At 51.1% G+C, this 17,794-nt stretch overlaps 1 protein-coding gene across 1 annotated transcript; it reads left to right on the top strand.

Annotated features, from left to right (window-relative positions):
* Nucleotides 1-1,001: 1,001 nt before the first annotated feature.
* On the top strand, nucleotides 1,002-7,853 carry LOC133361812 (protein LSM14 homolog A-like). Its single transcript, XM_061580806.1, has 6 exons — nucleotides 1,002-1,122; nucleotides 2,404-2,561; nucleotides 3,343-3,469; nucleotides 5,247-5,471; nucleotides 6,430-6,535; nucleotides 7,661-7,853. Exons 1-6 carry the CDS (start codon nucleotides 1,002-1,004, stop codon nucleotides 7,851-7,853), a joined length of 930 nt encoding a protein of 309 aa, XP_061436790.1.
* The last annotated feature ends 9,941 nt before the right edge of the window (nucleotides 7,854-17,794 follow it).

Genomic DNA, 17,794 nt, shown 5'->3' with positions numbered 1-17,794 from the left:
ACCACCACCCCCACTACCCCCAACCCCCCCCCACCACCACCCCCACCACCCGCCAACACCACCCACCCCCACCACCCGCCAACACCACCACCCCCCCACCACCCCCACCACCACCCCCCCCCACACCCAACCACCCCCCCACCACCCCCACCACCACCCCCCCACCACCCCCACCACCACCACCACCCCCACCACCACCAGGAGGGGTGAGGGCGGGGGGCGGGGGGCGAGGGGGGCGGGGTTTGGGGATGAACTCAAGTGACCCGACCGATGTTGAGCGCAATTCTTTGTTTATTTCGGTAACGTCGCGTAGATAGGGAACACAATATTAATAATAAAATAGTAAAATATAAAAATGTAATAAAATACCAAAAAATAAATTACCAAATAAATTAAATAATACCCCCGTTGACAGGAAGAGGGAAAAAAATCCCCTCCCCACAATTTGGCGCCCTTTGCACGACGCGACTCGGTGAGCAGCTCAGTTCAAACGGCGTGAACACGCGGGACGCATCGTGGGTGATCACCATCAACATCAACAACATCATCATCAACAACATTAACTACATCATCAACAACATCATCAACAACATCATCACCCCAACAACAACATCATCAACAACATTAACTACATCATCAACAACAACATCATCATCAAACAACATCAACAACATTAACTACATCATCAACAACATTAACTACATCAACAACAACAACATCATCATCAACAACATCAACAACACCATCATCATACAAACATCATCAACACAATCACCATCATCACCTCCTCCTGCCCGGCCCCACCCTCCCCTCTTGTTGTCTCCCGCAGCTCGAGCCGGCGGGCGGCTACGAGCAGCAGCAGCATCATCATCAGCAGCAGGAGCAGCAGCATCATCAGCAGCAGCAGCATCATCATCAGCAGCATCATCAGCAGCAGCATCATCAGAATCATCATCAGCAGCATCATCCACATCAGCATCATCAGCAGCAGCATCATCATCATGGCCACGTGGACGCTGTGCTTGGGCAGCAGGACCAGCTTGATCTCCATGGCCGGCATCCGCTACGAGGGCACCCTGAGCGGGGTCAACACGGACGACTGCACCGTCGCCTTGGCCAAAGGTCACGCACGGGGGGGTGGGGGGGGGGTCACGGGTCAAAGGGGGTGAGGGTTTAAACACTTCCCTGCTCCTGCGGAGGGAGCTGCTAGGAACACGTTGGCCAGGGTCAACGACGGTGACCAGGGCGGTGGGCGTGCTGTGTTCTGCAAACATGGCCGACTGTGAGGGCGGGCAGCACAAGGCGGCGTGAGTAGGTGAAACGTTGAGTTTTATAAGGGCACCACGGGGTGAGCAGCCCCTCCCCACTCAGCCCCTCCCAACCCAGCCCCTCCCCACCCCCCACCCAGCCCCACCCTCCCCACCCAGCCCCTCCCAACCCAGCCCCTCCCACCCCCCACCCAGCCCCACCCTCCCCACCCAGCCCCTCCCCACCCAGCCCCACTGCAGGGATTCATCTTCTTGGGTTCTTTCGGTAAAGTCACGTAGAAGGGAAATAATAAAATAATAAAAATAAAACATAATAAAATAATTCTCACGACGTTTCGGCCACAACGCAAGCAGCCGTCCTCAGGTGAAGAACAGGTCTGTCGGGAAGACAGCGTCTGAATGAAACACCGCCAGGCTTGGAGCGTCTATTTAAGCTTAGAGTCGCGGCATCTCTTCAGAAAGGTGAGAGACTCGATTATCCCGGAGTTTGTGAAGGATCTTAAAGTTTTGTGTTCTTCACCTGAGGACGGCTGCTTGCGTTGTGGCCGAAACGTCGTGAGAATTATTTATGTTTATTTTTTTATTATTTCCATTCTACGTGACTTTACCGAAAGAACCAAGAAGAATTGTGGTATTGTTACACTGGTCAACAAAAAAATTCTGGCCTGGACTTTTGCAGCTGTTTTAGACTAATTTCAGGGTGCCGATTCCAAATGTGATCTCAGATTTTCTCTCTCACATCTCATTTTTATGCTATCGGCATACCCCATTTTCATTGATTTTACCCGAATTAACTCTGTCACTTATGATTGCAAGTCGTTGCGAGTCAGTGACTGCTTTAGTGTTAAAACATGGTGCTGTATTTTTAGGATAGTGTGTTTACAATATCATTTTACGTAGATATCCACATTCACTTAATATTTTTCTTCTGCAAGTTTTTATTGAAAATGCAATATTTGACATCATCTCAAAAACCCGATGTGATAGACAAAACCGACGCCAGGGTTGGGATGAAACGCACGACCTCCGATAGACACCAGGCGAGGTGATTCACTTCTCACCACGGTGTCGCCCACACACCCACCACCACCACGGCACCGTTAGCGGCGTTAGCGTCGTCTTTGTGCGTGCGCAGTGCGTGTGTGCGGCACGGAGGGTCGCCCCGCCGAGCGCGCCGTCGCCCCTCGCGAGGAGATCTACGACTACATCATCTTCCGTGCCAGCGAGATCAAGGACCTGGCAGCGTTGGGGTGCCCGCTCTCCGCTCTGCACCCCCACCTGGCCGTCGTGCAGGTGAGAGGGGGGCAGCCATTCTCTTCGCCGCCAAACTGGTTGGTTACTTTAGCGGGCAGGACCCCACCGAGATATTTAACTCTGATCATTGGTTGTTTACCCTGTAATCTGGCAACAAAACTGACACCTTTTTTTTACAAGGAGTCGTGTTTGCATTGACCACAATACCTGTGGTCGGAATGCAAACGAAAAACACAACTCTGATAATGTATGCACTGTCCTTGAAATTGATTGGTCCACACCCGAGACAGCTTTCCTTAGAGCCTAGTCTCACATGGAGTTGGTCCAGATGACGACAAAAGGCGCACAACTCAAAGACAATGCACCATCAGAGTATGAGAGCTCGGGGTAAGCATTTACACCATTGGAACCTCATTTGCCAGTAGAAAAATATGATAATTGTTTTTTTACCCTTCTATCTGGCAACAAAACTGACGCCTTTTTTACGAGGAGTCGTGTTTGCATAGACCGCAATACCTGCAGTTGGAATGCAAACAAAAACACAACTCTGATGATGAATGCACTGTCCTTGAAGTTGATTGGTCCACACCCTAGACAGCTTTCCTTAGAGCCCAGTCTCACATGGGTTGGACCAGATGACGCCAAAAGGCGCACAACTTAAAAAAAGGTGTCAGTTTTGTTGCCAGATAAAAGGGTAAAAAAAACAATTATCATATTTGTTGTTACCGGCAAATGAGGTTCCGATGGTGGTGCGTAAGATGCTGGACAGGCTACGATTGATCCCGTCGCTGCGTGACCACCCACCCTCGCCCCCGTCCAGTCCTCCTCGCCACCACGGGGCGCCCGCCCCCTGCGGGACACGCAGCACGGAGCCCGCCCCCTCGTGCGGGACACGCAGCACGGAGCCCGCGGCGGCCACGGGGGCGGCACGCGCGGAGGAGCCACAGGTACGGGCGGCGCGGTAAACGCTGGGGATGCAAAGGTGGCCGGGCGTTGTACCGACCGCCCGCCCGCCCCCCTCTTGTGCCACAGCCTTTGCAGGTGCTCGCTAACGGAGCTTATCCTGGACGTCGTACGGAAATCCGATGTTTTTTTATTTAAATCCTTTATATTAAGTTCACTTGCTTGCGCGCTTCGGACCGTGCAAATCTTTCGGTCGTTTTTTAACCCACTTCCCGTGATGCAATCGAGCTGATATTTTGCACACAGACTCGTTGTGCGTGACAAGTAATGTTCGTGAATTTTTTTTTCCCAAAATTTTACACTTTTTAGGACAAAAATATTATATTTAATTACCAATTTCTTAATGCTGCCACGCAATCATCTGACCCATAGGTGGCAGCCATCTCAAGCCAGAGGACGAGAGGACTCTAGCCGCCACGCATATAAAGGATTTATAGTGAAAAACTTAGTTTTTACGGGTTATACTTGTTTAAATCCTTTATATTAAGTTAGCTTGCTTGCTTGCGCGCTTACGACCATGCAAAATTTTGGTCGTTTTTTATCCCACTTCCCATGATCCGATCGAGCTGACATTTTGCACACAGACTCGTTGTGCGTGACAATTAATGTTTGTTAAAAAAATTAATATTTAATTTAAAATACCAATGTGATAAAAATGAAACTCTTACTCAAGAAAAACAGAATTGAATAATAAAATAAAACCGATGCCACGCATATAAAGGATTTATAGTGAGAAACACATGCACACACACACACGCGCACACACGCACTCACACACACGCACACACGCACACACTCACACACTCACACGCTCACACACACACACGCACTCACACACACTCACGCACACACTCACTCACGCACACACGCACACTCACACACGCACACACTCACTCACGCACACACGCACACTCACACACACTCACACACACTCACACACACACACTCACACACTCACACACACACTCACACACACTCACACACACTCACAACAACAACAACAACAACCGCCATTCGCCACTAAGTGGCGGTGACGTCACCACGATGCTTGTGCCAGGCCAAGTGCACCTTGAGGCCACGTGAAGTGTCGAACGCCCGCTGGCAGGAGGTCACGGGGCAGACCCAGGTGCCACGGGTCGACTGACCGAGATGACTGGCTAATGCACCACCTGTGCCCCCTACTGTACCAACTTGCTGTGCTTTAGCCACCCGGCGCTCCGCTCGTTGTTGTGAGCGTCGCTCCTCCGCCCTCCGTTGTTGTTGGAGGGCGACTGCCTCCAACTGCCCAGTAGCGTCCTTCACGAGCCTCCTCCACTGAGGCCGATCTTGACACCGCTGGTACCAGTCATCGGCAAGTCCACTCAGCTCCACGTCCTCCTGTACCACATCACTCCATCTCTTCTCCAGCCCGTGCCGCGCCCGTCTAGCCCCCTCGATCCGGCCGAACAAAAGCTGTTTAGGCATGCGGTGGCTGGGCATGCGGGCTACATGACCCAGCCAACGCAGCCTTGCCTGCCGGAGGAGCTCACTGATGGGACTTTGCCCAGATCTTTCAAGGATTTGTGAGCTCCTCACACAATCCAGCCTGGTTAAACCCAGGATGGATCGTAGGCAGGCCAGCCTACACACACTCACTCACACACACTCACACACACTCACACACACTCACACACACTCACACACACACTCACACACACTCACACACACACACTCACACACACTCACACACACACTCACACGCAGCTGCACTATCTCCCACAGCCGCGAGGAAGAGCGCCACGGTGGAGCGGGGGGTGCAGACGTCCCCCCAGCGTCAGCAGCGACGGTGTCGGAGCACGAAGCGGATTGCCGCCCAGACTCCCCGTGGGGTCCCGGAGCCGTGCGTAGAGTTGGACGCGGAGTTTGACTTTGCGAGCGCCAACGCGAAGCTGGACCGTGCGGCGCTGGACAGGGAGTTCCGGGGCAGGGAGGCCAAGCGGAGAGAAGGTGGGGCACTCACTCACACGCTGACAGACACTCACGTACACACTCACTCACTCACACGCTGCCGCCACCCAACAACTCACTTCCTCCGCTGCTGTATCGGCAAAATAGAAATCTTAGTAGTAGCTTTTTACCCTTTTAAACTGGTACAAAACTGACACCTTTATACAAGGCATCATGTTTGCAATAACCACAACACAAGTAGTCAAAAAAGCAAACAAAAAGAAGCAACTCTGATAATGATAATAATATGCACTGTCCTGTCATTATCAGAGTTGCTTCTTTTTGTTTGCTTTTTTGACTACTTGTGTTGTGGTTATTGCAAACATGATGCCTTGAATAAAGGTGTCAGTTTTGTACCAGTTTAAAAGGGTAAAAACCTACTACTATATTTTGCCACTGGTAAAATAAATCTCATAGAATAGAAATCTTGTCACTCAATTTTGACACACTTCCCAATGTGGTACCGACTGCAAACTTGTCATCATCACGGTGGCTATGAGATGCTAACTACCTCGCCTGATGTGCAGGAGGGCGTGGGTTCGATCCCAACCCTGACGATGCCTGCTGCTGTATATTTGGAGTTTGTGTGTTTCTCTCATCATCATCATCATCATCACGGTGGCTAGGAGATGTTGACTAACTAAATTACCTTAAAACCGTTGGAATACCTTATGCCAGAAAAAGTGTGTTGACCATCTTCTTGGTTCTTTCGGTAAAGTCATCACGTAGAAGGGAAGTATTAAAATAATAAAATAAAATAAAAAAATAATAATTCTCACGACGTTTCGGCCACAACGCAAGCAGCCGTCCTTAGGCGAAGACCAGGTCTGTCGGGGAGACAGCGCCTGAATGTGTGTTGACCAGTGGAGTCTGGGTTGGGTGGGGGGGGGCGGATCTTCGTGTGTTTAATTGTCCAGGCCACCCCCTCACTTCCGCCGTTGCGTCTCCCCTTGTGCAGCGGACAAGCCGAGGGGTCCCCGCACGAGCTCCCCCGTCTTCCTGGACGGCTGCTTCTACGACAAAACCAGGAGTTTCTTTGACAACATTTCCAAAGACGGCGGCAGGTAACGTCCGTCTCTGCCGCTCGCTCGTGGTGTGTGTGTGTTCTTGTTGGATCTCCTCGCCTTCAAGTGCAACGCCTGCTGGGGGAGGCGATGGGGGAGGCGGCAGTACAGCAAGCGGGCTCCGTCTTTGTCTGTGCGGAGATGGTGTTGCTGTCCCCCCCCCACCCACCCCCACCTCGTGTAAGGAAACTCACAAACGGAGTTGGCCTAACCATCCCAATATAGGATGACAGAGCTTGGGCAAATTGTTTGTGCCGTTCCTGGCACATCTGGAAAGTTTGGGCGTTGCAAAAATGTGCGACGTTAACTTGAATCGGCGCGCCAAAACAAATGCACGCCGCGTGAATTGCGTAGTTGCACTTGATTCGGAAAAAATCCCAGCCCCGAGAATAAGAGAAGGACGTGCAACTCTTTGACTGGGCACCAGACGAACATTTGTCTAGACGCAGGATGGCAGTGGAGCCGTGCAGGGACCTCTCTGATGTCGGGTTTAGACCATTGGAACATCATTTGTCAGCAGTAGCAGAAAATGATCATTGTTTTTTTACCCTTTTATCTGTCAACAAAACTGACACCTTTTTTTACGAGGAGTCGTATTTGCATTGACCACAATACCTGCAGTCAGAATGCAAAAAAAACATAACTCTGATAATATATGCACTGTCCTTGAAGTTGATTGGTCCATACCCGAGACAGCTTTCCTTAGAGCCTAGTCTCACATGGGTTGGACCAGATGACGCATTATGGCTGCAGTTATTGTGGTCTATGCAAACATGACTCCTTGTAATAAAGGTGTCAGTTTTGTTGCCAGATAAAAGGGTAAAAAAACAATTATAATATTTTTTGCTGGCAAATGAGGTTCCAATGGTAGCCGTTTGCGACCCTGGTGCGGCCAGGTACGGGTAGGCCGTGAGTCACTGGTGAGTCACCGTTTGTCACTCATTCCGGGTAGGGTACGGGTAGGGTACAGGTAGGGTACGGGTAGGGTATGGGTACGGGTAGGGTACGGGTACCCGTTTGCGACCCTGGTGCGGCCGGGTACGGGTAAGAAATCAAAACCCGTCTGCGACCTCTGACCAGCCGTGCTCACCCCCTTACCCCCTCCTCCTCCTCCCGCCCCGCCAGGAACTGCCGCGTGACGTTGGCGGAGCAGCGGCGTCTGAACGTGGCGACGTTCGGGGCGGACCTCTCCACGTCGCTCGCTCGCCGCTCCCGCCGACGCGGGGCCCTGTGGGGGGGGGACGGGCGGCCGTGCGCGCCCAAAGCCGCCGGGGGGGGGAGGCGGGCAGTCTCCTCCTCCGGCCGAGGTGCAGCCTAGACAGGTGACGACCACGGTGACGGTGACAGTAGCTCGGCTTGTTGGAGAGTATATTTAGTATATTGATGATACTGATGTAGTTTATATTTTAGTTTTTTTACGTGGTGGCTTAGTTGCTGCAGCTCCCATACTATTAACATTCCTTCCCTTTCTAGATTTGAAGCTTTCGTGACTGCAAGGATTCGTATTTTTAGGTTTTTTCGGTAAAGTCACGTAGGTAAAATTTTTTTAAATTAATAAAAGTTAAATAAAATAAAAATCACGACGTTTTGGAGGCCAGACAAGCTTCCGGAAGCTTTTTTTATTTAACTTTTATTAATTTAAATTTTTTACCTACGTGACTTTACCGAAAAAACCTAAGAATATGATTCCTTCCCTTTATTAATGCTACCCCTACTCCCTCCTTTTGATGCTGCTAATCCTGCATAATATGACTTTGAAACCCCCCGCCCACCTCCTACACATTCCACAAGTAGTGACTAATCCCATATCTGAATTTCTTATAAATATACTACATTCCTCTGTTGATATGTGAGTCCCTTTGTCAAGGCGCTCTTCCTCCTCTAACCCAGCTTAAATATACGCTGCCAAGCTTAGTGGTGTTCATTCAGACGCTGTCTTTCCGGCTGCAACACGATAACGGAAGTCTGTTGATGTTGCTTGTGAGGTTCTCCCCGTGAGAACACGCTGCTCCGTGGAGGATGAGAGAGAGACCATTTGACGGGGTATGCCGATAGCATAAAAATGAGATGCGACGGACGGAGCAAATCTGAGATCAGATTTGAAATCGGCACCCTGAATTTAGTCCAGAACAGCTGCAAAAGTCCAGGCCAGAACTACATGTTGTTGTTTTAATTGTTGACCAGTGTGATATGATTTGCGTATTATATCGTGAACAACTTCTACATCAAAGAGCGCTCGCACAGCTGCGTGGGTCTCACCCGGTGAGATAAAGATGTGGAGGAGTTTGTTTCAAACGGCAGTCGCTTGTCAACGCTCTCGTGCCCCACGTTAGAGTTTGGATGACACGGAGAAATCTCGGCCACAATCGCCAATTCTCCAAGTGACAATCCAGCCCTTTGCGGGGTTTGACCACGATCTGTCGTGTTGCTTCTTGACGTCGCCAATGCTGCTTACTGCTGCTGTTGTTGTTGTTGCAGGTTGTAGAGAACCACAGCTCCCACCCAGAGCGTACACATATCGGGGGTTTGTTTGATTTCAAAAAAAATGTTGTTGGGTCTGAAGAAACGTTACGTTAAGGACTGCATGTGGGTTTCGATTTAAAGATTCTTTCGTGACTGCAGGGATTCATCTTCTTGGTTCTTTCGGTAAAGTCACATAGAAGGGAAATAATCAAATAATAAAAACATAATAAAATACAATTCTCACGACGTTTCGGCCACAACGCAAGCAACCGTCCTCAGGTGAAGAACAGGTCTGTCGGAAAGACAGCGTCTGACTTTCCGACAGACCTGTTCTTCACCACAACGCAAGCAGCCGTCCTCAGGTGAAGAACAGGTCTATCGGAAAGACAGCGTCTGTCTTTCCGACAGACCTGTTCTTCACCACAACGCAAGCAGCCGTCCTCAGGTGAAGAACAGGTCTGTCGGAAAGACAGCGTCTGAATGAACACCACCAAGCTTGGCAGCAATATACACAGCAATATACGCTGCCAAACCTGGTGGTGTTTCATTCAGACGCTGTCTTTCCGACAGACCTGTTCTTCACCTGAGGACGGCTGCTTGCGTTGTGGCCGAAACGTGGTGAGAATTGTAATTTATGATGTTTTATTATTTCCCTTCTACGTGACTTTACTGGAAGAACCAAAAAGTCTGCATGTGGGTTTTGTTAATTGATACGCGATTCTTGCAATGTTTATGGTGTGTACACAAGGTATACACCGCGTTTGGTTGAACACTTTAGACGTTTATAATTTTAAAGAAAGTTTTGAACTTTAGTCTAATGGGTGAAGGTAAAACATGTCTGTTAAGTCGGACTTGAAATTGTCTCCTGAAATGGGTGCTTTTGTGCGACCGGTCTTAATCTGAAATGAGCATGGACATGACAATTTAATTGAGTTGTGTTTGTATTTCACAAGGCAGCATTAAATGTTGCGGAATTTATATTGGCGCATTGGCCGTGGTGAAGTGTCTGGCGAAGATTAAAGTTGACCGGCTGTTGGCTTTAGAACATTGCTTCTTTGAATTTACTGCGTTGCTTTAGATTGCTAGTGTGTGTGTAACGGGTTCCAGAGACACTTGTAGAGGTAACTTCTTTATTACAATACAACACTCCAACAGTCCTGATACTCTGTTACAGCCTAGGTACACAGCCTAGGTACACAGCCTAGGTACACAGCCTAGATACTCTACTCTGGCTACGCTTTGGAACTCGCCCTCACAAGTTCGTAGAGTCGGGAGTTCCAGAGTCCCACCACTCGCTCTCATAACATCCCAGGGTCTTCAGATGGCTGGTCGTGGGTCTTGGGTCTTGAGCTACGACTGGCCCTGATCGTCCAGGGAGCTCCCCTTTTATGCCCAGTCCCCAACGAGAGGTGGGGCCGTGTGTGCCCCCAGATATCCCACAGAGCACACACAGCCCCCCCCTTTGGCGGCGCCAAGGGGATTAAGCGCCTGGGAACCCAACGCCTGACGCCAAGAGGCTTAAGCGCCTGGCCCACCCAGGGTCCCAGAGCCCCCAGCAGCCCCTCCCTTCTTATGTCACTACATTACCCCCCTCTACGTAGCCTCCAGCCGACCCGGCTGTCAAAAAAAAATACAATTGTACAATAAATTATTTGTTACCCATCAGAATGAGTGTGTGACAAATCAAGAAAAAAAATTAGAAGAAAGCGCCTCTCCCCCTCCTGTGGTCACGCGTATATAAAAAAAAAAACTCCAGGCCACCGATGCAGAACAACACTGTATAAACACATATATGCAGGATGAACGCACGCCCCAATCGCCCACTATACATGATGGCAAGGTGAGTGGCGTCGCGTTGGGACGAGAGTTCGTGGGCGGGGGTCATGAAAATCGTTTGAGTTTTGAGCGAGTCCGAGTGGCAGGTCCATCGGTCGCGACGGAGGCGGGAGGGGACCGACGGCCCGCTGTTGCGCTTGTGTCCTGGGTCGCTGATCCCGCGGGCAAGCTTGTTCCAGCTGGGTCGGCCGTGGCGGGTTTCATTCCCAAGGCACCTGAGGGCGGGACAGCGGGACCTGGCCGAGAGTTAGAAGCAGCATCATCGCGGCGCGGCTCGTCAGACATGTCGCGCTCTCGGCCCCGGAGAAGTGAAGGAGGTGTGTAGGGTTGAATGTAAGGTTTTAGACGTGACGGGTGCACGAACCAACGTCGCTTGCCATGCTGGATCCTGACACACTGCGGGCGGAGAACGCGAATAATAACAACCGGGCCTCTCCAAGGCTTAAGCAGTTTTGAGGAAGTAGCCAATGGTACCTGCGAGCAGTGGAGCCAGGCGCGGTCCCCTTCTACCCAAACGTGGCGGGACGTGTGGAGGTTCCGCAACCGCTCGTTGGCAAGCTGACGGACTTCTGAGTTATTTTGAGCAGCCTCCCGGGCATCCACGAGACGACGCACATTAGCACGGATGTGGTCGGCAATCTTAGCCTTAGGTGCGGGCTGTTTAATGTGCAATTGTACGTCGATCGGGAGGCAAACCTCCCTACCATACATAAGATAGAATGGCGAGTACCCTGTGGCAGTATGGGGCGCCATTCTATAGGCGGCCAAGACACCAGGTATGTGGAGATCCCAATCAGTCTGTGACTCAGACACCTGGTGGCTTAGCATGGAGGTAAGTGTCCTATGTAATCGCTCGACCATACCGTCAGTCTGGGGGTGATATGGCGAGGTGTGTGTCCCTAGCAGGTTGCACACATCCCGCAACAGGGTGGAAGAGAAAATTTTCTCTTGGTCGTTCAGCAGGCGTTCGGGAGCACCCTTATCCAGGATGTAGCCCTGGAAAAAGGCCTCCGTAATGGCTGCTGCAGACTGGTTGGGGAGTGGCCAGGCCATGGCCCATCGGGTAAATTATTCCACCCCAACCAAAAGGTACTTACTACCCCGAGGAGTAGCGGGAAACAGACCCAAAATATCCAATGCGACGATCTCATTGACCCGGGAAACCTTAATGGATTGGAGCGGCGGGCAGGACGGCCTAGCAGGTGGTTTCCGCCGTGCACATTCTGTGCAACCTTGCACAAGGTCAGCCACATCGTTTGCCATGCCCGGCCAGAAAAATTCCAATTGGATTTTAGCTAGTGTTTTCTGAACACCCAAGTGCAAGAGGCGACTGTGGGTTTCCCACACAAGTCGCCCCCGCAGGGAGGTGGGCACCACCAATGTGTGGGATTGGGACCCCCCATCCCAATGCATGAGGACGCCTTCCCGGATGACATATGATACGGGGCCCCCCTGCCCCCTGTGACCCTCGGCATCCCTAGCGCGGCGTCTCAATTTGAGGAGGGAGACGTCTTCCATCTGAAGACGTCCCCAGTCATCCAACCCGAGGCCCAGCAATGCGTCCTGAGGAACTTGCGTGGAGGGAGCCCCGTGGTCCCCGACCCCATCCCCGGCCGCGGCCGCAAGGGATGGGGGCGGTACCCCGTCAGGCTGCCTACAACGCCCCGCACCCAAAAAACAAGCACAGCGCCCATTGGTCGGCAGTCGTGACAACCCGTCGGCGTTCCCGTGTTGAATCCCCTTGCGGTAAATTACAGTGAACGCAAAGTCCTGGAGGATCTCGAGCCAAAGCGAAAGCTGTCCAGATGGTTGGTCCACTCGCAAGGCCGTTTGTAGTGCCGCATGGTTGGAGCGTACTGTGAAATGCCTGCCATACACGTATGGTCTGTACTGCTTTATGAAAATAACGATAGCAAACAATTCGCAGCACGTTATGCAGTAACGTTGCTCCGCGGGCGACAGCACCCTGCTGCCATAGGCGACGACGCGCTCCACTCCATTGACAATTTGCGACAGCACCCCTCCAATTCCGGTGTTGCTGGCGTCTGTATCTAGAATGAACGGAGTGGTAAAATCTGGATAAGACAGGGTAGGAGCATCGACCAGTACTTTTCGGACGGCATTGAACGATGCCTGTTCTAACTCTCCCCAACGGAATTTGACCCCTTTGGCCGTTAATGCGTGGAGGGGCTTCACGATGGATGCGAATCCCGCAACAAATCGTCGATAATATGAGGCGAAGCCGATAAAACTCCGCACCTCCCCAACAGAGGTAGGAGTTGGCCATGAGCGCACGCAATTTGTCTTTTCGGGGTCCGTGGCAATTCCTGAGCGGCTGACAATATGGCCCAAATAACGAACCGAATCCCTCATGAGGTGGCACTTTTGCGGTTTGAATTTGAGGTTAGCCGCTCGCATTTTAAGGAAAACTGCCTTCAATCGCATGAGGTGTTCATCAAAAGTTTTGCTGAACACGATTACATCGTCGAGGTAGATTAGGCAAGAATCCCACTGGAGCCCAGCGAGGACCAGCTCCATCAGGCCCTGGAACGTCGCCGGGGCCGAGTGAAGACCCATGGGAAGTCTGTTGAATTGGAACAGTCCCTGCGGCGTGCGAAAGGCCGTCTTTGGTTTGGATGCGTCATCAAGGGGTAGCTGCCAAAACCCCGAGAAGAGATCCAAGTTGGAGAAGTAGTGCGCACCTGCTAAGGCATCGAGCGACTCGTCCATCCTGGGAAGCGGGTAGGCGTTGGCCACAGAAATCTTATTAAGTTTCCTGAAGTCAACACAAAAGCGGAGGCTCCCGTCGTGCTTCTTAACAAGAACGATCGGCGCCCCCCATGGGCTATTTGATGGCGCAATGACATCGGCCGCCAACATATCGTTGACGGCCACCCGTACATGTTCATTTTCGGCCGGGCTCAACCGGAATGGGTTTTGACGAATTGGAGCGGCATCACCCGTGTCGATGTGGTGGCTTAGCAATTTAGTGCAGCCAATGTCGAATTTGCTTTGACTGAAAACGTCGGCGAAATCGCTCAGCAGCGTGCGTAATTTAGCATGCTGTAATGGTGACAAATCGGCAGAAGTGGAGCAAAGCGCGTCGAGCCATCCTGTGTCAGGACCTGGCTTGGCAACGGAAGAGGACTCGCCCCCTACGTGACCCACGATCACATCTTCTGGCGGGGCTGGCGTCGCGTGAGCAAGCACCATTCCCTGACAGATAACGGCCGTTTCCAATCCCGCGTTAAGGACCTGGATAAAGGGGTCGTGGTCGCTTCGCACGAGCGTTTGTGCACACACAAGGTCCGACACCCGCTCAGCTGAACGCGAAGGCCCGATCACAGCACCCCCCATGAACGCGTCGTAATCAAGGGGTTTACGAAACTGGAGGGGAACTAACATCTGAGAGCCGGGAGGAATGTGAATTGTGCACGCCGCCAACGCCTGCACCGTCGTAGATGCGGAGTGCAACCTTGACGATGTCATTGTTTTCAGTAGAACTTTCGAGGAACACCTCCAGCGATTAAGGGGGGTTTTCTTGCGGATGCGATCGGCTAAGTTGAAGTTTAAACCGGCTAAATGCCACCTGCTTCGGAAATCCGTAAGGTACTTGGGCCACGTTGTCGACTCTTCGGGGATCTCCACCGATCCCGCGAAGACAAATTGTGTCAGTTCATGGCCGACGCCCACGTCGGTTACCGAGGTCCGCAGTTTCATTGGATTTGCTTCCTACTACCGCCGATTCGTTGAGCATTTCGCCACCATTGCCAAACCCTTGCATGCTCTGACAGCCAAAGGGGTCAGGTTTCGATGGGGGCCAGAGGAGGAGGCCGCGTTCTGCTCCCTTCGGGACGCCTTGGTGGGTGCCCCGCCCTTATGTTACCCTGATTTTACGAGACCCTTCTTGCTGGATACTGATGCTAGTAACATGGGCATTGGGGGGGGTGCTCTCACAGGTCGTTGGGGGAGTCGAACGGGTGGTCGCCTATGGTAGCAGGGTTTTATCGCCAGCGGAACAGCGGTACTGCGTGACCCGTCGCGAGTTGCTGGCTATTGTTTTTTTTGTACAGCAATTTAGACCTTATCTCTACGGCCGTCATTTTACGGTCCGGACGGACCACGCGACGCTTCAGTACGCATTAAGGGTCGCCCAACCCTCGGGCCAATTATCACGGTGGTTGGAGGTCCTCCAGGACTATCAATTTACGACCACTTACCGTAAGGGGTTGCGCCACACCAACGCGGATGCCCTGTCGCGGTTGTCGCCTCGTCCCGAATGTGCGTGCTTGATGGGGTCGGCGCGCTGTAAACCGCCTGGTGCTGTACCCGAGGGTGAGTTGGTTGTGGCCGCGAATGCACCGTTGGTTGACGTTCCCGCTACTCCTGCGGGCGGGGACTCGCTACTCTCACTGTCTCTCGTTGAGTGGGGCCGACTCCAGATGGCTGACAGCTCCCTGCTCGCGTTGCGTCGCAGGGCGGGGGGTCCCGAGGAAGGTCAGAAGCGAGCTGGCTCCTGGCTGCTTAAGCAGGGCCTGCTAATGAGATGGGACAATATGTCCCGGCGGCACGCACTCGTCGTGCCTTCCGCTATGCGGGGCAAAGACGGAGGAGGAAGAGATAGGGCCCTGAGACCCCTATCCCTGCTGTCTTTGTAAGGGCCGGGACCCTGTGTGGCTCAGAGGCGGGACCTTGGGACCCGCGGCCGGACGTCCTTGTGAGGGCCGGGCTGCGGGACCCAGTGGTCGTGATCCATACCCCAGCTGGGGTGGGTCTGGGAGTTCCCCTGGAAGCTACGGGGCTGGAGAGCCCGTGTGTGTGTAGCCGGGTGGAACGTGTAGCGTGAGCTGTAGTTGTCCACACGTGTTATTGTGGCTAGGGAAAGTGTTAATAAAGTGTGCTACCCGTCAAGTGGTCTCCCGCCGTAATTTACAATATTACATATATATACCAGCTGTGAATGTGTTTTGCCCCTGCCCCCAATGTTTTTGTCCACAATTGATTCCATTGCAAGCAGCAAATGCTCCTCCACCAGTCAACTTGCCAGACTTGTACAATACGCCCCACCCCCCCCAACCACCCCGTTCTCAGTACGGTTCAACTTCGGACCAAAAATTCATTATTGTACTCTGCACGACCGACAAGTTGAACAGGCGCAAGCGTGCGTGGTAACGTGGGGAAGATAGAACGATTACCAAAACAGTCATTTGGCACGCGACTTGTTCAACTGTGGCAACGTTTTGTTGCGTGAGATCGTGTAAACGTGTCGTACCCCCCCCCCACCTCCACCCGATACAGCCACACTAAGTAAGGTTGCTGTCACGTAAACAGAACGCGCCGATTTATTACAGGGGGTTCACGTTATTCGTAAAATTCGCCAATGAAAATGAAGCCATCGCGTGGGAAAATGTGCCAATTTCGTTTTACGAAATCGATCACGTTGAAAAGCCAAAAAAATGACAATTTTGGACCAGTTATCAATCGTAGCATTGGCCACGAAAGCCTATGCACATTAACACTCAGCATATGTTAACACGCACACGGCTTAGCAAAATACATCTCACCAGAATGGATGCAAAAAGTATCGGCCCAAATTTAAACCGTCAATTGAAGTACAAAATGATAACAAAAAAAAACAGACGAACTGATGATTTAAACGTGAAAAGAATGGCCACTTCAAAGCAAAACTATTCGTATGACCCTCAAAAACCTTCCAGTCTGCAAAACTCTGGTCGACTTTACCTACATCCTTAAACATCGCAACTTACCGACAATCACTTTCTCCGCAATTCTCAGCAATCTACGCCTCTTAGAAGCTGCTCTTGATACATACTGTACACTCCTCTCTGTGGTGACAGTTCTTGTCTACTCAATTAAAGTGTAAACGTTGCTTGGCTAGACGTCTTCCCGGACACCGATGATAGGGAAACAACACAGCCCACTCACATGCATTTCATTATAAAAATAGAGGGGGGGGGAGAGGCAGGTCATCTTGACTTTAAATTTCGTTTCACGAAGAAAAATACAAAATCACAATCAAGGAGGTTGTTTTTTGTCAACCCCAAGGACACGCGCGCACACGCAGACATCGCTGCTTCTTAGAAATTCATCTTTTAACAACTTACCATCCAACGAAATTCAGTGGCAAGCTAACAACAAGAGTAATTCCTGCAGTCACGAAAGCTCCCAATGAAGTATGTCATACGAATTGTTCGTATAATCGTGAAAAATATTTCGTGTACATTTTAACGTTAAGCAAGAGATTATAAAAATTTTGATTTAAAGCTTTCGTGACTGCAGGGATTCATATTCTTGGTTCTTTTGGTAAAGTCACGTAGAAGGGAAATAATAAAACAACAATAATATTAAACAATACAATTCTCACGACGTTTCGACTGCAACACAAGCAATCATCCACAGCAAGAAAATGTGATAATTTCTTGCTGTGGATTTCACACCTGATGACGATTGCTTGTGTCGTATGCTAGTATTTTATTTATTATTTTATCTTTATACGTGACTGGTAGGGTGTTGACTGTTATGTTATCCGACTCTCTGTTGTATTACATTTCTAAGTATACGAGATTTGTGTTTCTATTTCATTTATACCTGATGACGATTGCTTGTGTTGCAATCAAAACGTCGTAGTATGCTAGTATTTAATTTATTACTTTCTCTTTACACGTCACTTTACCGAAAGAACCAAAGAGTCATTCAACTAAATGTCTTTCTCTTCCTGCCTTCCACCATTTCATATTCGTTTTCTTGCAGGAGTTCAAGGCAAAAGAGGGCGGGGGTTAGGGGGGTAAAAGCTCTTCAATGGAAACATTAAAGCACAAGGGGCTGCACCGCCGTTGACTTTCTTCTCTCCTGGATTTTCGTTGTCGCCGGGAGGATCCTCGTCGGGACGGGTCGCGGAGAACGCCTCTCCCCCCCCCCCACACAAACCAGCGGGTGCGG

The sequence above is a fragment of the Lethenteron reissneri genome, unplaced genomic scaffold, assembly GCF_015708825.2.
Source record: "Lethenteron reissneri isolate LAM-NWPU_2019-01 unplaced genomic scaffold, ASM1570882v1 scaffold_1244, whole genome shotgun sequence".
NCBI classification, from domain to species: domain Eukaryota; kingdom Metazoa; phylum Chordata; class Hyperoartia; order Petromyzontiformes; family Petromyzontidae; genus Lethenteron; species Lethenteron reissneri.
Note: the sequence above shows the minus strand (reverse complement) of the source record. Positions and strands in the feature narration are given on the sequence as shown.